Genomic DNA, 26,103 nt, shown 5'->3' on the forward strand with positions numbered 1-26,103 from the left:
TAACACTTTCGTTTTAGGAACGGTAATTATGGTATTGCTAATGCCACATGATTATTATAATAGTTCACAGCACCTTCTCTAAGAACATGAAATATCAGAACCGTGCCGGCGGTCTACGATTCCTTTGCGGCCGCGCCATGGCATAAGGCGTTTGTGGCAGCTGAACTACTGGTGGCAGCTGAGGAATGGGAGCATGCGCTTGTGCCATAACGGCAGGCTCACCACCATAAGTTTCGCCATTATCGCACTCGTCCCGGTACAGAAGGTCTGTGGCATCGGGTTGGTACGCTTCAGGTTGTCGAACTTTAGCGGGGTTGCATCCGGAATCACCCACGGGCTCGACCTCCTCCGGTACTGGTTGCAGGTGTTGCGGACGCACTAGACACTTCTTCAGCCGGTTTACATGGACTATCATGACTCCACGTTTCCCGACAGGGTCCCGCACCCTGTACAGGACCGACGACAGCTTGGTCATAACTTCGAACGGACCGCGCCAAAGTTTGGCAAATTTGGCTGAAGTTCCAACTGGGATGGCGGGCACCAGCATCCACACCAAATCGCCGACTTCGAACGACACGAGCACTGCGCTCGCGTCATGGAGATGTGCTTGATGGCGATGTACCGCCCGCAGTTTGTCCCGCACAAACGCATGTGTTTCTTGCAGGGAAAGTCGCAACTCCTTGACGTATCCTGCAGTTGTCTCGGCCCGAGCCGTCGTGACCGGGGGTAAACCGTATGCGACATCCTGTGGCAGACAGAGTTCTCTACCAAACAACAGGTAAGCCGGGGTATACCCTGTACTGGTTTGTGGCGTGGCCCTGTACGCCAACAACATGGCGGGCAAGTGTGTGTCCCAATCCCGCTGGTGATCCGCCACATAGTGTGACAAGACCTTCTCGAGCGTCTGATTGAAACGCTCCACGAGACCATCGCTGGCTGGATGATACGCTGTGGTGCGTGTTTTTCTAATACCCAACAGGCTACACACGTGTTTGAACAGAGCAGAGTCAAAATTCCGGCCTTGATCTGTATGTATACTTTCCGGCGCACCATAGCGTGCAACAAACTCGCTAGCAAATGCTGAGGCAATGGTTTCGGCGTCCATCCTCTGTAGTGGGTAGGCCTCTACCCATTTAGTAAAATAATCTGCGATAACTAAGATGTGTTTGTTGCCTCTCACAGTTTCAGGCAGGTTAGGAATAAGATCCATAGCAATCCTTTCGAAAGGGTAGCCACACCATGTTACTTGCAGAGGGGCGCCTCGCCCTCTCTGCGCTGGCTTACGTCTCTGGCTACACGATTCACAGCTTGCGACCCAGTCTTCGACGTCCCGTTTCATTCCATACCAGTGAAACCTTAGCGACAACTGCGCGTACGTGCGTTGTACTCCCCAATGACCCCCGTGGTCATGGTACTCAGACAAAACCGCAGTCCTCTGGTTCACCGGAACCAGTACCTGGGTCCTGGGTGGCACAGAGACGCATGGATCTTCCCACTTTCTGCACACCACCCCCTCCCGAACGAACATGCGCTGGCGTCCTCGCCAGTAAGACCGGAAAGCAGGACTGACACCTGTCAAGTCCGCGACCTCAGCAGATTCATCACCGCTGAGCAACGTAGCTAACTGAGACAAATCCGTGTCTCTGCTCTGGCAGTCGCGCCAGTCCTGCAACGTCCAACCGCGACGCTGCACCAAAGGTGAGGGTACTACATGCTCTGCCACCGTATTAGCAGAGACAGAAGCCACCGCAGACGCCTTCCCAGGAAGTCGGGATAGGCCATCGGCGTTGGCATGGGACCGCCCCGCACGGTACTGCACAACATAATCAAACTCACTGAGGAACTCTAACCAACGCGCGATAATCGCAGGGGGATCCTTAAACCGAGACAAGTGCTCCAACGCGCGATGGTCCGTGCGCACCAGAAATGGCCTACCCAGCAAATAGCACCTGAAGTGCCGGAAGGCCCAAACAATGCCGAGCAACTCGCTCTTCGTGGACGCATACCGCTGCTCCGTGTCGGTAAGAGATCTACTGGCAAAAGCCACGGGCCGTTCGCAGCCCTCAGAATCAGCTTGGGAGAGCACCGCGCCCAACCCCACCCCTACATAAGGGCCCACTTACTTGGTCGATGCATCTGGTGGAAGCTCTACCTCTGACCATACCTTTTCCAGGTGCAATGCCGTTTCGACCGCCGCTTGGACGGTTGCCGGTGGGTTCTCCTGTAAAAGCACCCTAAGAGCCACTGGTGTAAGAGATTCGATAAATTGGTCTCGCACCAAATCATCGCGAACCGCATCTGGCATCATAGGGTAAGCCCGGACGACTAAGCGACGAAGGTCATCAGCGACCCGCAGTAGGTCCTCACCCGCCTTCCGTCGCCGCGTACGGAATTGGGCCTTGTACTGGTTTGCAACCGCAGCAGGGGCAAACCGATTGCCCATATCAGCGCAGAGATGTTGCCAATTCACTCGTCGAGCAGCAGGCAAGGTAGTGAAGAACCGGCGAGCCGCATCGCGCAGCCTCACCCCAAGGAACTGGGCCCTCTGCGGATCCTGCCATCCGTTGACTTCCGCACACTGTATGAAATAGGCCAAGTATTCCTGCCAATCTCCTTCTCCATCAAAGGTCTCTGGCATAACAGCAGGCCGAGCAACCGCGCCGCCTGCTCTCGCTGGAGCGGCTCCTGCAGCAGGAACACCTCCAAGCGCAGCTGCCCCCTCAGCAGCAGCGCCACCACCACCTACGGGCGCTGCACCGGCAGCACCCTGGTTTTGCCCTCGTTGAGCCATCGCACCTCTCACGCACACAACAAATTAAGAACACAAAAATAAAAATAAAACCCGGGACGACAGGACCCAGGCACAATCCGTCAGGAAACAAGGTACAACAACCACCAACTGACTCCCCAGCGACGAACACGTTGCTTTATACTATCACTGGGCCCGCTAGCACTTCCTAGCGGCCCACCGAAGACCCAGGTCTTCGCGCGATACTCCCGATCGCCCACGACCAGCTCATCAAGAGCTGTCCATTGTTACCTTAGCCGTCCCGACACTCTGACCTCTGTGCATTCGGTCCACACGCACACACACACGCACACAGTACCCTAGTACATCGTTATCCCTGGTGGCGCCACCAGACTCTTAATAAATTATCCTCGTCAACTGTAACCTGACCTAACCACAGGCTCCCAGGATACATCAACTCCATCGGATCACACCGAATCACAACCACTAGACCCTTATCAGAGCGCTGTTCCGAACAAACCACCAATGCCCTCAAGGGTAACAACAAGCCTCTAGACGTACAGACAACGCAACCAACCATGACACCTACTCAGACTGATCAGAACCACAGTCAATGCTGATACATGATTTGGAACTAACCGCAGTTCCACACCTTGTCTAAAGCCTTGCCAGAGTTTCCGTCACGACCCATAACTGAACCCATGCGAGCAAGTGACTGCTAACCGCAAGCAGGTGACGCACACAGCACAACAGCATGCCGCAGACTAGTTCATATGCAAGCATTGGTTCACTGAAGGAGAGGTAGACATACATCATGATACATGCACATGTAGATCATGCGTCAGCAATACATACAAGTCAGTATACACGATGTCCGCGTGAGCAGGCGCTCATTGGGGTTCCGCTGAAGGTGCCGGCGGTGGTGGCGGTGGTGGCCGGACTGGTTTAACGACCACCGACCGTAGCCGACCGGTGTAGGTTGCGCTGACCTCTTCCTCGTCTTCCGTGCCTCCGTAATCGAGATCGGTGTCCAGGTCCATCGCGACCTGGTCACCTTGACCTTCTGGCCCGCCGCGGACCGCGTCAGCATAGGAGGGCTTCTTGGGAGGTGCAGCATTGACAACTCCCGCCACACTTCCCGCTGCCACCACGGCAGCTGCAGCAGTAGTCGCGGCAACTGTTACCGCCGCCTCACCGCGAGGCTTCTCCGCAGGCCAACCTCGCTTGGCCAAATGCGCCTGCCACCGCTCCTCCCGCTTCACCCGCCGTCGGTCAGAACAGGACCTCTTTCCTGGTGCGACGTTGGCAGACTCCTCGCTTTCTCGTCGCCGCTTCTGGGGTAGGGAACCGTTCCGCCTTGGTACCGGAGGGGAATCCTCACTCCTGCCGGCATCCGCACCGACGAAGGAGGAGAAGAAGCCCTCCGATGACCGCTGCAACCGAACCAGCTCGCCACGCAGCCTCCGCAGCAGCGTGGCAGGCCGTTCGCGCCCGGTTGCCTCCAAGGCCGCCGCTCCGTCGCGGAGCGCCCTCCGGACCTCTTCTGCCTGGCAATTGCTAGTTTCCGCCATCCTTTGTAGAGTGGTGGGCAGACCCTGCTCGCAGCGCCAAATGTCGTAACCGGGTATCCCGCTAGTAGTAGCGTTCAGCCGCAATATACGGCTACTGCCCAACCACTCACACAACAAGGTCACCGTAACCTAAAGGACGTTTATTGCCCCGGACAAGAAGAGGGAGAAACGAGAAGTGACCCTAGCGGCTACGAACACCTCCTATTGTAAGCTTAGCTAAAAACATGAAGTAAACATCAGCGCGGGTTATAATGCAATAGCGAACGACAATGCCAGCTGAGAAGCAGTTACGCTGCTAATGTATTGTTCAGTGCAACAGCAATAGCACCGGCTATACGGTGAGGTCCTATGTTGTCATCAGCGGGACTAAGAGTACTCAGTACTAGTACGGACGTACATGTATATGCGCACCAGACCATAACGACGGTGACAGGTATGAATATGTCGCACTGTCACCAACTGATTTGTCAGGGGAGAGCTAGAGGCAAGATGATGGCGGCGTGGATCAATACTACTACTAGTACATTACAACAAGTACACAGATGTAGAGGTAAGGGGATACGTAGTCGTTAGGACAGCTCTGCATGCATGATGCTCGCGGCCAACAATAATAATAACATACATCTAGTCATGAGTAGGAAAAGTCACAGTTGTAGCATTGCCGGATATGACACATACATTCTGACTACAGTGTCTATTATACTGTACATACATTCTGACTGCAGTGTCTATTGTACTGTACATACATTCTGACTGCAGTGTCTATTGTACTGTACATACATTCTGACTACAGTGTCTATTGTACTGTACATACATTCTGACTGCAGTGTCTATTATACTGTACATACATTCTGACTGCAGTGTCTATTGTACTGTACATACATTCTGACTACAGTGTCTATTGTACTGTACACACATTCTGACTACAGTGTCTATTGTACTGTACATACATTCTGACTACAGTGTCTATTATACTGTACATACATTCTGACTGCAGTGTCTATTATACTGTACATACATTCTGACTGCAGTGTCTATTGTACTGTACATACATTCTCACTGCAGTGTCTATTGTACTGTACATACATTCTGACTACAGTGTCTATTGTACTGTACATACATTCTGACTACAGTGTCTATTATACTGTACATACATTCTGACTGCAGTGTCTATTATACTGTACATACATTCTGACTGCAGTGTCTATTGTACTGTACATACATTCTGACTACAGTGTCTATTGTACTGTACATACATTCTGACTACAGTGTCTATTGTACTGTACATACATTCTGACTACAGTGTCTATTGTACTGTACACACATTCTGACTACAGTGTCTATTATACTGTACATACATTCTGACTACAGTGTCTATTGTACTGTACATACATTCTGACTACAGTGTCTATTATACTGTACAAACATTCTGACTGCAGTGTCTATTGTACTGTACATACATTCTGACTACAGTGTCTATTGTACTGTACATACATTCTGACTGCAGTGTCTATTGTACTGTACATACATTCTGACTGCAGTGTCTATTATACTGTACATACATTCTGACTGCAGTGTCTATTGTACTGTACATACATTCTGACTACAGTGTCTATTGCACTGTACATACATTCTGACTACAGTGTCTATTGTACTGTACATACATTCTGACTGCAGTGTCTATTGTACTGTACATACATTCTGACTGCAGTGTCTATTATACTGTACATACATTCTGACTGCAGTGTCTATTATACTGTACATACATTCTGACTGCAGTGTCTATTGTACTGTACATACATTCTGACTGCAGTGTCTATTATACTGTACATACATTCTGACTACAGTGTCTATTGTACTGTACATACATTCTGACTACAGTGTCTATTGTACTGTACATACATTCTGACAGCAGTGTCTATTGTACTGTACATACATTCTGACTGCAGTGTCTATTATACTGTACATACATTCTGACTACAGTGTCTATTGTACTGTACATACATTCTGACTGCAGTGTCTATTGTACTGTACATACATTCTGACTACAGTGTCTATTGTACTGTACATACATTCTGACTACAGTGTCTATTGTACTGTACATACATTCTGACTACAGTGTCTATTGTACTGTACATACATTCTGACTACAGTGTCTAATATACTGTACATACATTCTGACTACAGTGTCTATTGTACTGTACATACATTCTGACTACAGTGTCTATTATACTGTACATACATTCTGACTACAGTGTCTATTGTACTGTACATACATTCTGACTACAGTGTCTATTGTACTGTACATACATTCTGACTGCAGTGTCTATTGTACTGTACATACATTCTGACTACAGTGTCTATTGTACTGTACATACATTCTGACTGCAGTGTCTATTATACTGTACAAACATTCTGACTGCAGTGTCTATTGTACTGTACATACATTCTGACTGCAGTGTCTATTGTACTGTACAAACATTCTGACTGCAGTGTCTATTGTACTGTACATACATTCTGACTGCAGTGTCTATTGTACTGTACATACATTCTGACTACAGTGGCTATTGTACTGTACATACATTCTGACTACAGTGTCTATTTTACTGTACAAACATTCTGACTGCAGTGTCTATTGTACTGTACATACATTCTGACTGCAGTGTCTATTGTACTGTACATACATTCTGACTACAGTGTCTATTGTACTGTACATACATTCTGACTGCAGTGTCTAATATACTGTACATACATTCTGACTACAGTGTCTATTATACTGTACATACATTCTGACTACAGTGTCTATTGTACTGTACATACATTCTGACTGCAGTGTCTAATATACTGTACATACATTCTGACTACAGTGTCTATTGTACTGTACATACATTCTGACTGCAGTGTCTATTATACTGTACATACATTCTGACTGCAGTGTCTATTGTACTGTACATACATTCTGACTGCAGTGTCTATTGTACTGTACATACATTCTGACTACAGTGTCTATTGTACTGTACATACATTCTGACTGCAGTGTCTAATATACTGTACATACATTCTGACTACAGTGTCTATTGTACTGTACATACATTCTGACTGCAGTGTCTATTGTACTGTACATACATTCTGACTGCAGTGTCTATTATACTGTACATACATTCTGACTACAGTGTCTATTGTACTGTACATACATTCTGACTGCAGTGTCTATTATACTGTACATACATTCTGACTACAGTGTCTATTGTACTGTGCAGTGTCTATTGTACTGTACATACATTCTGACTGCAGTGTCTATTGTACTGTACATACATTCTGACTGCAGTGTCTATTGTACTGTACATACATTCTGACTGCAGTGTCTATTGTACTGTACATACATTCTGACTGCAGTGTCTATTGTACTGTACATACATTCTGACTGCAGTGTCTATTGTACTGTACATACATTCTGACTACAGTGTCTATTGTACTGTACATACATTCTGACTACAGTGTCTATTGTACTGTACACACATTCTGACTACAGTGTCTATTGTACTGTACATACATTCTGACTACAGTGTCTATTGTACTGTACATACATTCTGACTGCAGTGTCTATTGTACTGTACATACATTCTGACTGCAGTGTCTATTGTACTGTACATACATTCTGACTGCAGTGTCTATTGTACTGTACATACATTCTGACTGCAGTGTCTATTGTACTGTACATACATTCTGACTGCAGTGTCTATTGTACTGTACATACATTCTGACTACAGTGTCTATTATACTGTACATACATTCTGACTACAGTGTCTATTATACTGTACATACATTCTGACTGCAGTGTCTATTGTACTGTACATACATTCTGACTGCAGTGTCTATTGTACTGTACATACATTCTGACTGCAGTGTCTATTGTACTGTACATACATTCTGACTGCAGTGTCTATTGTACTGTACATACATTCTGACTACAGTGTCTATTGTACTGTACATGCATTCTGACTACAGTGTCTATTGTACTGTACATACATTCTGACTGCAGTGTCTATTGTACTGTACATACATTCTGACTGCAGTGTCTATTGTACTGTACATACATTCTGACTGCAGTGTCTATTGTACTGTACATACATTCTGACTGCAGTGTCTATTGTACTGTACATACATTCTGACTACAGTGTCTATTGTACTGTACATACATTCTGACTACAGTGTCTATTGTACTGTACACTCATTCTGACTACAGTGTCTATTGTACTGTACATACATTCTGACTGCAGTGTCTATTATACTGTACATACATTATGACTACAGTGTCTATTGTACTGTACATACATTCTGACTGCAGTGTCTATTGTACTGTACATACATTCTGACTGCAGTGTCTATTGTACTGTACATACATTCTGACTGCAGTGTCTATTGTACTGTACATGCATTCTGACTGCAGTGTCTATTGTACTGTACATACATTCTGACTACAGTGTCTATTATACTGTACATACATTCTGACTGCAGTGTCTATTGTACTGTACATACATTCTGACTGCAGTGTCTATTGTACTGTACATACATTCTGACTACAGTGTCTATTGTACTGTACATACATTCTGACTGCAGTGTCTATTGTACTGTTTTTTTTTTTACGGGGTAACGGCCTCTTTTACGGGCAAAATAAAGTCATGTAGACGTGAAAAAAATTGAGATACCATGAAAGTTAAAATAGAATTTTATTCAAGTACAATACATTGGGAAACTCCAAGAAATTCCACGTAAAACGGACGGAATTCAGTTTTCAATGGCCGATGCCTACCCCAGCACCATCCTGCGTCGACAGGCCTGTCAGGCGCCTTCTAGACCCGCGTAGCCGGAGGTCGACTGCATGGATCACAGCAAATTGGCTGCGAACTCGCACCCAAGCCATGATGATAGAAAATGGCTTGTCCCACTTGAGGGCGAGGCGACCAGCAAGTCGCTTCTGATAGCTGGCGTATTCGCGATGTAGCACCCCATCCGTGGAACAAACCAGTGGTGTGAACGACCCACGGAGGTCCTCGGAGGCCTGACGATACTTCTTTTTCTTCGCATTAGCAGCGCGGTTGGAAGTAGCTTCCCAGGATGAATGGGAGTAACTGGGTGCGTTGGCATCAATGATGCGATTATCAAAAAACGCCACCCTGTTATCCTCCCACACACCCCGGGCAAGCCAATCTGCCCGAAGAGCAGGCTGCCCCGTCCGATCACCCTCCGGCACCATGATCGGCTCGACGACAACACCACCGAATGCCATATCAGCTAGCTTTGCATCGCTATCACGCAGATCATTGTGGCCTCGCTTGATGAGTCCACCTTTCGGGCAGTCAAGGCCATGCTGGAGAGAGAAAGGCTTCCCGCAACCATCACATTGCGCTGGTAGGGCAAGCGGCTGCCGACCATAGCGGATGGCAAGTTGATCGCGGAATTCTGTACTCGACAGATCATACCCCTCGCGCTTCAGGGGCAACACCGTAAGCCATCCGGAGGCATTTCCCCGTACAATGCGGGAGAGGGTGCGCTCCTCAAGCTGCGGCAGGTCACTGAGAATTGATTGGCTGATTTCAGCGGAAATCACATCTCGTTCCCTGCTGATTTGGCTTGTGATGCGGCGACAGTGAGCGCTGTGGTCATTTACGTTTACGGGGTTACCAGATTGGATTGAGTTGCGCAGGATGTCAGTAGCGTTTCTCGAATTCTGGTAAGCCAGGGGTGCTGTGTGGACAGGATCGGCCAAAGCCAAGCCACCATACTTGACTGGCAGGGTGAGGAGCTGGTGTTCCCGAGGAAGAACCTCCCGCCCAAGGATGGCTGGGGCAAATTGCTCCAGGATGACGTCTCGAAGCGGAGCAAACTCCTCCTCAAGACCCTGGACAACACGCTGCAGGTATGACCACTCACATGAGAGCGAGCGATTCAACGCACAATACGCCGACTGGGGGTATTTCCTGGCAGCAGCGGCAAGGCAATTGACACTGCTCACCCACGTCTCCACTCTCTCCTTGACAAACGATCTCACTCCGTCAGGTTCACCGATACAGCCTCCTAGGAAACGGGCGGATGTGGCTACTTGGATGTTCAGATCCCCAAAGATATCATCTATTGTACTGTACATACATTCTGACTACAGTGTCTATTATACTGTACATACATTCTGACTGCAGTGTCTATTGTACTGTACATACATTCTGACTGCAGTGTCTATTGTACTGTACATACATTCTGACTACAGTGTCTATTGTACTGTACATGCATTCTGACTGCAGTGTCTATTGTACTGTACATACATTCTGACTGCAGTGTCTATTGTACTGTACATACATTCTGCCTGCAGTGTCTATTGTACTGTACATACATTCTGACTACAGTGTCTATTGTACTGTACATACATTCTGACTACAGTGTCTATTGTACTGTACATACATTCTGACTGCAGTGTCTATTGTACTGTACACACATTCTGACTGCAGTGTCTATTATACTGTACATACATTCTGACTGCAGTGTCTATTGTACTGTACATACATTCTGACTGCAGTGTCTATTGTACTGTACATACATTCTGACTACAGTGTCTATTGTACTGTACATACATTCTGACTGCAGTGTCTATTGTACTGTACATACATTCTGACTACAGTGTCTATTGTACTGTACACACATTCTGACTACAGTGTCTATTGTACTGTACACACATTCTGACTACAGTGTCTATTGTACTGTACACACATTCTGACTACAGTGTAGACTTCAGTGTGACGGAAGCTCTTGCCAGCGTTGCCTCAGCCAAAGCGTCACAGCGTGCAGATCACCGCCAGAAAGCGAAGACCGACATCCGTGGCTTCGCTGCCGACGCATCGCCCACTTTGCAGCACACAATTCAGTTGGCAAGTGAGCCTGGCGCCTCCAGCTGGCTTACTTGTCGTCCGCTATCCCGTCATGGATTTGTGCTGTCCAAAAGCGAGTTCCGCGATGGTTTGGCACTGCGCTATGGCTGGCGGCCTTCTCGCTTACCGTCAACCTGTGTCTGTGGAGCCAGCTTCACAGTAGCCCATGCCCTGACATGCAGCACCGGAGGTTTCCCGTCACTTCGACACAATGAGGTGCGGGACATCACTGCCTCGCTATTGAAACGTGTCGCCAATAGTGTCGCTATCGAGCCACACTTACAACCGCTCTCTGGTGAGCAGCTCCGCTACAACACTGCCTCCACAGAAGACCAGGCTCGACTTGATGTTGCGGCGAGTGGTGTTTGGGGAGGTCGGTTTGAGAGAGTCTTTCTCGATATTCGGGTTTTCAACCCCTTTGCTCCCTCAAATCGATCCTCTTCCATCACCGCTTGCTACCAGCGTCATGAACGTGAAAAACGGAGGCGATACGAACAGCGCGTCAAGGAGGTCGAGCGTGGAACCTTCATCCCTGTGGTTTTCGCTGCAACTGGTGGTACTGGTCGAGCTGCTGCCGCTCTCCTCAAGAGAATAGCTGCAATGGTCTCCGACAAATCTGGTGAGCCATACTCTGCAGTGATGGCATGGATCCGCTGCAGGTTCAGCTTCGCCCTTCTCCGTGCAGGCGTGGCTTGCCTGCGTGGTGCACGACGGCTGTATTCGCACCCGGAGGTGGCTGAGTCATCCGCTCGACTCGCTGTCTCGGAAGCTGCCATACAGCACTAGACACTTGTTTATGCCTCGTCATCATTGCTTTTTCTCGTATGGTCCATGTATGTAACTACTGGTACTTGTTTTTATTGTATCACTGTGTTACTAAATTCTGCCCGTTCAAGAGGCCGGTTTACCATACTGTAAAAAAAAAAAAACTACAGTGTCTATTATACTGTACATACATTCTGACTACAGTGTCTATTGTACTGTACATACATTCTGACTACAGTGTCTATTGTACTGTACATACATTCTGACTGCAGTGTCTATTGTACTGTACATACATTCTGACTGCAGTGTCTATTGTACTGTACATACATTCTGACTACAGTGTCTATTGTACTGTACATACATTCTGACTGCAGTGTCTATTGTACTGTACATACATTCTGACTGCAGTGTCTATTGTACTGTACATACATTCTGACTACAGTGTCTATTGTACTGTACATACATTCTGACTGCAGTGTCTATTATACTGTACAAACATTCTGACTGCAGTGTCTATTGTACTGTACATACATTCTGACTACAGTGTCTATTGTACTGTACATACATTCTGACTACAGTGTCTATTGTACTGTACATACATTCTGACTACAGTGTCTATTGTACTGTACATACATTCTGACTGCAGTGTCTATTATACTGTACATACATTCTGACTGCAGTGTCTATTGTACTGTACATACATTCTGACTACAGTGTCTATTGTACTGTACATACATTCTGACTGCAGTGTCTATTATACTGTACATACATTCTGACTGCAGTGTCTATTATACTGTACATACATTCTGACTACAGTGTCTATTGTACTGTACATACATTCTGACTACAGTGTCTATTGTACTGTACATACATTCTGACTGCAGTGTCTATTATACTGTACATACATTCTGACTGCAGTGTCTATTGCACTGTACATACATTCTGACTACAGTGTCTATTGTACTGTACATACATTCTGACTACAGTGTCTATTGTACTGTACATACATTCTGACTGCAGTGTCTATTATACTGTACAAACATTCTGACTGCAGTGTCTATTGTACTGTACATACATTCTGACTACAGTGTCTATTGTACTGTACATACATTCTGACTACAGTGTCTATTGTACTGTACATACATTCTGACTGCAGTGTCTATTATACTGTACATACATTCTGACTGCAGTGTCTATTATACTGTACATACATTCTGACTACAGTGTCTATTGTACTGTACATACATTCTGACTACAGTGTCTATTGTACTGTACATACATTCTGACTACAGTGTCTATTATACTGTACATACATTCTGACTACAGTGTCTATTGTACTGTACATACATTCTGACTGCAGTGTCTATTGTACTGTACATACATTCTGACTGCAGTGTCTATTGTACTGTACATACATTCTGACTGCAGTGTCTATTGTACTGTACATACATTCTGACTACAGTGTCTATTATACTGTACATACATTCTGACTACAGTGTCTATTGTACTGTACATACATTCTGACTGCAGTGTCTATTGTACTGTACATACATTCTGACTGCAGTGTCTATTGTACTGTACATACATTCTGACTACAGTGTCTATTATACTGTACATACATTCTGACTACAGTGTCTATTGTACTGTACATACATTCTGACTGCAGTGTCTATTATACTGTACATACATTATGACTACAGTGTCTATTGTACTGTACATACATTCTGACTGCAGTGTCTATTGTACTGTACATACATTATGACTACAGTGTCTATTGTACTGTACATACATTCTGACTGCAGTGTCTATTATACTGTACATACATTCTGACTACAGTGTCTATTGTACTGTACACACATTCTGACTGCAGTGTCTATTGTACTGTACATACATTCTGACTACAGTGTCTATTGTACTGTACATACATTCTGACTGCAGTGTCTATTGTACTGTACATACATTCTGACTGCAGTGTCTATTGTACTGTACATACATTCTGACTACAGTGTCTATTGTACTGTACATACATTCTGACTGCAGTGTCTATTATACTGTACAAACATTCTGACTGCAGTGTCTATTGTACTGTACATACATTCTGACTGCAGTGTCTATTGTACTGTACAAACATTCTGACTGCAGTGTCTATTGTACTGTACATACATTCTGACTGCAGTGTCTATTGTACTGTACATACATTCTGACTACAGTGGCTATTGTACTGTACATACATTCTGACTACAGTGTCTATTTTACTGTACAAACATTCTGACTGCAGTGTCTATTGTACTGTACATACATTCTGACTACAGTGTCTATTATACTGTACATACATTCTGACTACAGTGTCTATTGTACTGTACATACATTCTGACTACAGTGTCTATTGTACTATACATACATTCTGACTACAGTGTCTATTGTACTGTACATACATTCTGACTACAGTGTCTATTATACTGTACATACATTCTGACTGCAGTGTCTATTGTACTGTACATACATTCTGACTGCAGTGTCTATTGTACTGTACATACATTCTGACTGCAGTGTCTATTGTACTGTACATACATTCTGACTGCAGTGTCTATTGTACTGTACATACATTCTGACTACAGTGTCTATTGTACTGTACATACATTCTGACTGCAGTGTCTATTGTACTGTACATACATTCTGACTACAGTGTCTATTTTACTGTACAAACATTCTGACTGCAGTGTCTATTGTACTGTACATACATTCTGACTGCAGTGTCTATTGTACTGTACATACATTCTGACTGCAGTGTCTATTGTACTGTACATACATTCTGACTACAGTGTCTATTATACTGTACATACATTCTGACTACAGTGTCTATTGTACTGTACATACATTCTGACTACAGTGTCTATTGTACTGTACATACATTCTGACTGCAGTGTCTATTGTACTGTACATACATTCTGACTGCAGTGTCTATTGTACTGTACATACATTCTGACTGCAGTGTCTATTGTACTGTACATACATTCTGACTACAGTGTCTATTATACTGTACATACATTCTGACTACAGTGTCTATTGTACTGTACATACATTCTGACTACAGTGTCTATTGTACTGTACATACATTCTGACAGCAGTGTCTATTGTACTGTACATACATTCTGACTGCAGTGTCTATTGTACTGTACATACATTCTGACTACAGTGTCTATTGTACTGTACATACATTCTGACTGCAGTGTCTATTGTACTGTACATACATTCTGACTACAGTGTCTATTGTACTGTACATACATTCTGACTACAGTGTCTATTGTACTGTACATACATTCTGACTACAGTGTCTAATATACTGTACATACATTCTGACTACAGTGTCTATTGTACTGTACATACATTCTGACTGCAGTGTCTATTATACTGCACATACATTCTGACTACAGTGTCTATTGTACTGTACATACATTCTGACTGCAGTGTCTATTGTACTGTACATACATTCTGACTGCAGTGTATATTATACTGTACATACATTCTGACTACAGTGTCTATTGTACTGTACATACATTCTGACTGCAGTGTCTATTATACTGTACATACATTCTGACTACAGTGTCTATTGTACTGTACATACATTCTGACTGCAGTGTCTATTATACTGCACATACATTCTGACTACAGTGTCTATTGTACTGTACATACATTCTGACTGCAGTGTCTATTGTACTGTACATACATTCTGACTGCAGTGTCTATTGTACTGTACATACATTCTGACTACAGTGTCTATTGTACTGTACATACATTCTGACTGCAGTGTCTATTATACTGTACATACATTCTGACTACAGTGTCTATTATACTGTACATACATTCTGACTGCAGTGTCTATTGTACTGTACAAACATTCTGACTGCAGTGTCTATTGTACTGTACATACATTCTGACTACAGTGTCTATTGTACTGTACATACATTCTGACTACAGTGTCTATTATACTGTACATACATTCTGACTACAGTGTCTATTGTACTGTACATACATTCTGACTACAGTGTCTATTGTACTGTACATACATTCTGACTACAGTGTCTATTGTACTGTACATACATTCTGACTACAGTGTCTATTGTACTGTACATACATTCTGACTACAGTGTCTATTATACTGTACATACATTCTGACTACAGTGTCTATTGTACTGTACATACATTCTGACTGCAGTGTCTATTGTACTGTACATACATTCTGACTGCAGTGTCTATTGTACTGTACATACATTCTGACTGCAGTGTCTATTGTACTGTACATACATTCTGACTACAGTGTCTATTGTACTGTACATACATTCTGACTGCAGTGTCTATTATACTGTACAAACATTCTGACTGCAGTGTCTATTGTACTGTACATACATTCTGACTGCAGTGTCTATTGTACTGTACAAACATTCTGACTGCAGTGTCTATTGTACTGTACATACATTCTGACTGCAGTGTCTATTGTACTGTACATACATTCTGACTACAGTGTCTATTGTACTGTACATACATTCTGACTACAGTGTCTATTATACTGTACAAACATTCTGACTGCAGTGTCTATTGTACTGTACATACATTCTGACTACAGTGTCTATTGTACTGTACATACATTCTGACTACAGTGTCTATTATACTGTACATACATTCTGACTGCAGTGTCTATTGTACTGTACATACATTCTGACTGCAGTGTCTATTGTACTGTACATACATTCTGACTGCAGTGTCTATTGTACTGTACATACATTCTGACTGCAGTGTCTATTGTACTGTACATACATTCTGACTACAGTGTCTATTGTACTGTACATACATTCTGACTGCAGTGTCTATTATACTGTACAAACATTCTGACTGCAGTGTCTATTGTACTGTACATACATTCTGACTGCAGTGTCTATTGTACTGTACATACATTCTGACTGCAGTGTCTATTGTACTGTACATACATTCTGACTACAGTGTCTATTATACTGTACATACATTCTGACTGCAGTGTCTATTGTACTGTACATACATTCTGACTACAGTGTCTATTGTACTGTACATACATTCTGACTACAGTGTCTATTATACTGTACATACATTCTGACTGCAGTGTCTATTGTACTGTACATACATTCTGACTGCAGTGTCTATTATACTGTACATACATTCTGACTGCAGTGTCTATTGTACTGTACATACATTCTGACTGCAGGGTCTATTGTACTGTACATACATTCTGACTACAGTGTCTATTGTACTGTACATACATTCTGACTACAGTGTCTATTGTACTGTACATACATTCTGACTGCAGTGTCTATTGTACTGTACATACATTCTGACTGCAGTGTCTATTGTACTGTACATACATTCTGACTGCAGTGTCTATTGTACTGTACATACATTCTGACTACAGTGTCTATTATACTGTACATACATTCTGACTGCAGTGTCTATTGTACTGTACATACATTCTGACTACAGTGTCTATTGTACTGTACATACATTCTGACTACAGTGTCTATTATACTGTACATACATTCTGACTGCAGTGTCTATTGTACTGTACATACATTCTGACTGCAGTGTCTATTATACTGTACATACATTCTGACTGCAGTGTCTATTGTACTGTACATACATTCTGACTGCAGGGTCTATTGTACTGTACATACATTCTGACTACAGTGTCTATTGTACTGTACATACATTCTGACTACAGTGTCTATTGTACTGTACATACATTCTGACTACAGTGTCTATTGTACTGTACATACATTCTGACTGCAGTGTCTATTGTACTGTACATACATTCTGACTGCAGTGTCTATTGTACTGTACATACATTCTGACTGCAGTGTCTATTGTACTGTACATACATTCTGACTGCAGTGTCTATTGTACTGTACATACATTCTGACTGCCGTGTCTATTATACTGTACATACATTCTGACTACAGTGTCTATTGTACTGTACATACATTCTGACTGCAGTGTCTATTATACTGTACATACATTCTGACTACAGTGTCTATTGTACTGTACATACATTCTGACTGCAGTGTCTATTGTACTGTACATACATTCTGACTGCAGTGTCTATTGTACTGTACATACATTCTGACTACAGTGTCTATTGTACTGTACATACATTCTGACTGCAGTGTCTATTGTACTGTACATACATTCTGACTGCAGTGTCTATTGTACTGTACACACATTCTGACTGCAGTGTCTATTATACTGTACATACATTCTGACTACAGTGTCTATTATACTGTACATACATTCTGACTACAGTGTCTATTGTACTGTACATACATTCTGACTACAGTGTCTATTGTACTGTACATACATTCTGACTGCAGTGTCTATTGTACTGTACATACATTCTGACTGCAGTGTCTATTATACTGTACATACATTCTGACTACAGTGTCTATTGTACTGTACATACATTCTGACTGCAGTGTCTATTATACTGTACATACATTCTGACTGCAGTGTCTATTGTACTGTACATCCATTCTGACTGCAGTGTCTATTGTACTGTACATACATTCTGACTGCAGTGTCTATTGTACTGTACATACATTCTGACTGCAGTGTCTATTGTACTGTACATACATTCTGACTACAGTGTCTATTATACTGTACATACATTCTGACTGCAGTGTCTATTGTACTGTACATACATTCTGACTACAGTGTCTATTGTACTGTACATACATTCTGACTACAGTGTCTATTGTACTGTACATACATTCTGACTACAGTGTCTATTGTACTGTACATACATTCTGACTACAGTGTCTATTATACTGTACATACATTCTGACTGCAGTGTCTATTGTACTGTACATACATTCTGACTGCAGTGTCTATTATACTGTACATACATTCTGACTGCAGTGTCTATTGTACTGTACATACATTCTGACTGCAGGGTCTATTGTACTGTACATACATTCTGACTACAGTGTCTATTGTACTGTACATACATTCTGACTACAGTGTCTATTGTACTGTACATACATTCTGACTACAGTGTCTATTGTACTGTACATACATTCTGACTACAGTGTCTATTGTACTGTACATACATTCTGACTACAGTGTCTAATATACTGTACATACATTCTGACTACAGTGTCTATTGTACTGTACATACATTCTGACTGCAGTGTCTATTGTACTGTACATACATTCTGACTGCAGTGTCTATTGTACTGTACATACATTCTGACTGCAGTGTCTATTGTACTGTACATACATTCTGACTGCAGTGTCTATTGTACTGTACATACATTCTGACTGCCGTGTCTATTATACTGTACATACATTCTGACTACAGTGTCTATTGTACTGTACATACATTCTGACTGCAGTGTCTATTATACTGTACATACATTCTGACTACAGTGTCTATTGTACTGTACATACATTCTGACTGCAGTGTCTATTGTACTGTACATACATTCTGACTGCAGTGTCTATTGTACTGTACATACATTCTGACTACAGTGTCTATTGTACTGTACATACATTCTGACTGCAGTGTCTATTGTACTGTACATACATTCTGACTGCAGTGTCTATTGTACTGTACACACATTCTGACTGCAGTGTCTATTATACTGTACATACATTCTGACTACAGTGTCTATTATACTGTACATACATTCTGACTACAGTGTCTATTGTACTGTACATACATTCTGACTACAGTGTCTATTGTACTGTACATACATTCTGACTGCAGTGTCTATTGTACTGTACATACATTCTGACTGCAGTGTCTATTATACTGTACATACATTCTGACTACAGTGTCTATTGTACTGTACATACATTCTGACTGCAGTGTCTATTATACTGTACATACATTCTGACTGCAGTGTCTATTGTACTGTACATCCATTCTGACTGCAGTGTCTATTGTACTGTACATACATTCTGACTGCAGTGTCTATTGTACTGTACATACATTCTGACTACAGTGTCTATTGTACTGTACATGCATTCTGACTGCAGTGTCTATTGTACTGTACATACATTCTGACTACAGTGTCTATTGTACTGTACATGCATTCTGACTGCAGTGTCTATTGTACTGTACATACATTCTGACTGCAGTGTCTATTGTACTGTACATACATTCTGACTGCAGTGTCTATTGTACTGTACATACATTCTGACTGCAGTGTCTATTATACTGTACATACATTCTGACTGCAGTGTCTATTGTACTGTACATACATTCTGACTACAGTGTCTATTGTACTGTACATACATTCTGACTGCAGTGTCTATTGTACTGTACATACATTCTGACTGCAGTGTCTATTGTACTGTACATACATTCTGACTGCAGTGTCTATTGTACTGTACATACATTCTGACTGCAGTGTCTATTGTACTGTACATACATTCTGACTACAGTGTCTATTGTACTGTACATACATTCTGACTACAGTGTCTATTGTACTGTACATACATTCTGACTACAGTGTCTATTGTACTGTACATACATTCTGACTACAGTGTCTATTGTACTGTACATACATTCTGACTGCAGTGTCTATTGTACTGTACATACATTCTGACTGCAGTGTCTATTGTACTGTACATACATTCTGACTACAGTGTCTATTGTACTGTACATACATTCTGACTACAGTGTCTATTGTACTGTACATACATTCTGACTACAGTGTCTATTGTACTGTACACACATTCTGACTGCAGTGTCTATTGTACTGTACATACATTCTGACTGCAGTGTCTATTGTACTGTACATACATTCTGACTGCAGTGTCTATTGTACTGTACATACATTCTGACTGCAGTGTCTATTGTACTGTACATACATTCTGACTGCAGTGTCTATTGTACTGTACATACATTCTGACTGCAGTGTCTATTGTACTGTACATGCATTCTGACTGCAGTGTCTATTGTACTGTACATACATTCTGACTGCAGTGTCTATTGTACTGTACATACATTCTGACTGCAGTGTCTATTGTACTGTACATACATTCTGACTGCAGTGTCTATTGTACTGTACATACATTCTGACTGCAGTGTCTATTGTACTGTACATACATTCTGACTGCAGTGTCTATTGTACTGTACATACATTCTGACTACAGTGTCTATTATACTGTACATACATTCTGACTGCAGTGTCTATTATACTGTACATACATTCTGACTGCAGTGTCTATTGTACTGTACATACATTCTGACTGCAGTGTCTATTGTACTGTACATACATTCTGACTACAGTGTCTATTGTACTGTACATACATTCTGACTGCAGTGTCTATTGTACTGTACATACATTCTGACTGCAGTGTCTATTGTACTGTACATACATTCTGACTGCAGTGTCTATTGTACTGTACATACATTCTGACTGCAGTGTCTATTGTACTGTACATACATTCTGACTACAGTGTCTATTGTACTGTACATACATTCTGACTGCAGTGTCTATTATACTGTACATGCACTCTCGGACTACACTGCTACTTCTGCAGAGGCGTTCTGACAGCAATAAATCTACTCCAAGTGTTGTATACCGTATTTCCGCAAATAGTAGGCCGGTCTACTATTTTTTCAAACTCGTCCTAACCCGGCCTTATAATTGAGAACGGTCTTGTATTCGAGGACGGTCTTTTATTCTTTCAACCCAGTTTGACCCTCCGGTCTTCTATTTTTCGCCACACAGTTTTACCCCCGTTCTTCCATTTTCTTCTACACAGTTTGAGCACAGTCTTCTATTTTTCTCATACTCATTTAGTAGGCCCGGTCTTCTAATCGGAGACGGTCTTGTATTTTTTCAATCGCCCCCTGCCCCGGCCTTGTATTCGAGGAAGGCGTTGTATACGAGGAAATACGGTATGTACTGCGAGTGCTGTATATGTATCCCAGAGAGCCATATCTCTTGTATACACATTGTGCCCTCCGTAAATACACCATGTCTGTTGTAAATATATCGCATCCTCTCTGTTATTACATCACATGTGTGATATGCACCTGTCTCACATTCATTGGTACTGGGATATGTGGAGAAGTACGGTAGACAGAAAGGCATATTAGCTAAACATAAACACACTGAATACTTACCATTGTTACCTGGCATGCTGGTCATCCGAGGTACAGTGGTAGTTGGTCTTGGGTAAACTGTGTATAGAACAGGTATACTAAGTAGTGTGGAGTTGTGTGGAGACAGGGCAAACTCGTACAGGCCATCCTTGAACGGGACTGACTCATTGAACACACTGTAACTACAGGTGTCTGACTGGTTTGTACTAGGAATGTTAACGCACTCGACTTTGTATGGCCGAAACCAGACACTTAGGTTGACCAGGTAGTTACGAAGATGGGCTGAGGGCAGAAGTATATTACTTGTACTGGCATTCACGATGAAGAATTGGGAGTGATTCTTGGCAAGCTCTGCAGCAACAGTGTCAGCTGTAGTGCGAGAGAAAGAGAGACAGTGATAGAGAGAGAGAGAGAGAGAGAGAGAGAGAGAGAGAGAGAGAGAGAGAGAGAGAGAGAGGTTGGCTGTGAGGGGGTTAGTTATTCAACATGGTTGGACAGAAGATTTGTTAACTCTCTGCACTATTTGTTGCTTGCATCGAGAGTCCTTGGGAATCACACAATTGCGTCAATGGGTGAAGTAGAATAGTTCTCCTCTTTCACCACAAGTATAATGATACCATAATGCACAACTATTCATTGCTTTGAATTATAGATTTGAATCTGTACGTCGGGTTCTTCGTTTGACACTTTGCTTACCGTTCTGTTCTTCTATCTATACTCTGCATTCTCCGCGCCTGCTCTGTTCCTTTTTTCTCTTGCTAGTACCATTTTTCCTTTTCTCTGACTCGCTGATTGTCAATTTGTCTAGTTTCAAATTGTTTCATCGTCTGCCAGATCGCAGAGATAGTTTCCTGCATCATAGCTAACTGTTACTTTTCGAACACATTTTTGCATAGGCATTTTCACGAGTTACATGTATGTTGACTTCATACCCTATTAGGTATACACCATCATTGTGTGTATGCGCACTGCTTCTGCCTTATTTGCCGTATTTGCATGCTGCGCTTGTTGTTGTTGTTTGTTTATTTAGAGTCGAAGAACAAACAGGCAAATTTGCCTAATTACATGATATCGACTAAAAAGAAGAATAAAATATAAAGGCCAGTGAAGGTGATTGTTGTAATCCTGACTTTACTCCGGTCAGAGATAGACAAATTCAAACAGAGAACACATAGTTGCAATGGATCCAAGCTTATTACCATGAGCCTTAAAGGCTTAGCTAGAGTGGTTGAAGGATGATTAGAATGAAGAGAATCAAGCGCTTAGAATGACTTCTAGAAGCGGGACAATAGAAGAGGGACAATAGAAGCACCACAATAGAAGTGCAATAATAATAAAAGTAAAAAGGACCAAGGAACTACAAGTTACACTATAATATCCACTAACACCACCAGTTACTAAACAATCAGCTCATGCAATAACATTGCACGACACTGACCGACGGTACTGACGTTCTACAACTAACTGGCTAACAGCTCTAGCACATCTTGGATGCGCACTCCAACAGCCTTCCAACTTGGAAGGTTCTAAGTTATAGAAATAACATAAGGAGGGGAAAGTGAGCGCAACCAAGAAAAGCATGAGCTGTAATAGCGGGACAATAGTAGCGGGACAATAGTATTGTACCGCGCATGCGAACATCATTATTTTACACAGTATGGTAAGAGAAGCTTAGTGATCCAGAAGCTCTGTTGGTAAAATGATGTGTCAGAATCTCAAGTACGCCTGCTCAGAATTCAGTTCGTCGTCAGAATCAGAATGTAGCATGTCAGAATGTAGCATGTCAGAATGTAGCATGTCAGAATGTAGCATGTCAGAATGTAGCATGTCAGAATGTAGCATGTCAGAATGTAGCATGTCAGAATGTAGCATGTCAGAATGTAGCATGTCAGAATGTAGCATGCAATGTAGCATACAATGTAGCATACAATGTAGCATGCAATGTAGCATGCAGTAACTTCGAAATAAGTTATGTACGAAAAGCATTTCATGTGAACGAAGAAGTTTTCTAGATTAGAGCATTACGGAGGAATATGTAAGCAGCTGCAGATGGACAAGGCATTCAGAGCACTGCTAGACTGAAAGCATTTTCCATTTGTTGAATACTACAAGACTTACTGGAACTAGAAGGCAAGCAATAATTGTTGTGATCGTAAAATATGTGTGAAACTATTTCTATTGGCAAATTTACAACAGAGATAATACTGAATAGAGCTCTTGCTGCACAGGTTAGCATCCCCACGCTTCCTGGCCGAAGCCACATTGACCGCGCCGCGTGTGTACTCACACACACACACACACACACACACACACACACACACACACACACACTCACACACACACACACACACACACACACACACACACACACACACACACACACACACACACACACACACACACACACACACACACACACACACACACACACACACACACACACACACACACACACACACACACACACACACACGTGACGTCAGCCGGGCTTCTCCACGTCTCCCTTCCTCGTCCCCGCCGGTTCTGTTGTGAGTTCCGGTTTTTCTTCTGGTGTTAATTAGCTCTCCCAAGATTGAGTTCGATTGTTGATTTCTCTATATCCTTACCTGCCCAATTCATTTGCAAGTACCAGTCCTTTTATTTACATTACTGTCAGAGTCCGTCGTTGTGAGTGTTGTGTGTGGAGTGCATGTAACCGTTATACCTTCTTCTGCCTTCCTATCACTTCACACCTTGTACACGCCTATCACTGCACACCTTGTACACGCCTATCACTGCACAGCTTGTACACGCCTATCACTGCACACCTTGTACGCGCCTATCACTTCACACCTTGTACACGCCTATCACTGCACACCTTGTACACGCCTATCACTTCACACCTTGTACCCGCCTATCACTTCACACCTTGTACGCGCCTATCACTTCACACCTTGTACGCGCCTATCACTTCACACCTTGTACACGCCTATCACTTCACACCTTGTACACGCCTATCACTTCACACCTTGTACACGCCTATCACTGCACACCTTGTACACGCCTATCACTTCACACCTTGTACACGCCTATCACTTCACACCTTGTACACGCCTATCACTTCACACCTTGTACACGCCTATCACTTCACACCTTGTACGCGCCTATCACTTCACACCTTGTACACGCCTATCACTGCACACCTTGTACACGCCTATCAGTTGCACAGCTTGTGCGCGCCTATCAGTTGCACAGCTTGTGCGCGCCTATCAGTTGCACAGCTTGTGCGCGCCTTTCAGTTGCACAGCTTGTGTGTATTTTTGTGTAATTGTTGTGTGTACGTTACACAACACACGGGACTATAGAAGCATACAATATCCTACCTTGCCGTGGAGAAGTGTAGATGATCCGTTCAGCAGATCTGATGGCAAGTCTCCCTTCTGGTAAGGAGAAATTAGCCAGCTGGTGTAGTGTATTCTGTGTGTAGACACTGTGCACCCTCCACTCTGATTTTAACCAGATGAACACTGTGATGTTTGAACTCTGCCCTGCTTGTCCAGTAGAACGAAATAGCTCGACAATTGATTCACCTGTACACAGGGCAGTGCAGCACATTCCACTCGGTCACATGACATGGTGAATAATACCTATACATAGTTGTACGTCAGCACCGTCATCAAGCAGACACAAAGCTCCAACATCCCAATTGACGTATTTATGTCTATGACACTGGAGATCTACATGCAGGACCGTCCTTGCCGGTACCAATATCTACATGCAGGACCGTCCCTGCCCGCACCACTATCAATATGCAGGACCATCCCTGCCCGCACCACTATCTACGGCTGAAGACAAAGGGTATACATCTTGCCCGTTTGCTTCTGGTCATTCCTGACTACGGGTACATGCAGACCAACACTATCACATAGAGCATGCCAGTATGGTCAAGTACTGCCATCACTTTACATACATCTACGGATG

The 26,103-nt window shown here is 43.2% G+C and overlaps 1 protein-coding gene across 1 annotated transcript in view; it reads right to left on the bottom strand.

The window, feature by feature from the left end:
• LOC135816230 (uncharacterized) overlaps nucleotides 1-26,103 on the bottom strand; it is a 124,031-nt gene that overhangs the window by 10,468 nt on the left and 87,460 nt on the right. Inside the window, exons 5-6 of the mRNA XM_065329639.1 lie at nucleotides 25,506-25,712; nucleotides 22,165-22,512 (exon numbers count right to left, since the gene is read on the bottom strand). Coding sequence (XP_065185711.1) covers nucleotides 22,165-22,512; nucleotides 25,506-25,712 — 555 coding nt within the window. The remainder of the gene's footprint in view (nucleotides 1-22,164; nucleotides 22,513-25,505; nucleotides 25,713-26,103) is intronic.

This window comes from Sycon ciliatum, chromosome 4 (assembly GCF_964019385.1).
Source record: "Sycon ciliatum chromosome 4, ocSycCili1.1, whole genome shotgun sequence".
In the NCBI taxonomy this organism is placed as follows: Eukaryota; Metazoa; Porifera; class Calcarea; order Leucosolenida; family Sycettidae; genus Sycon; species Sycon ciliatum.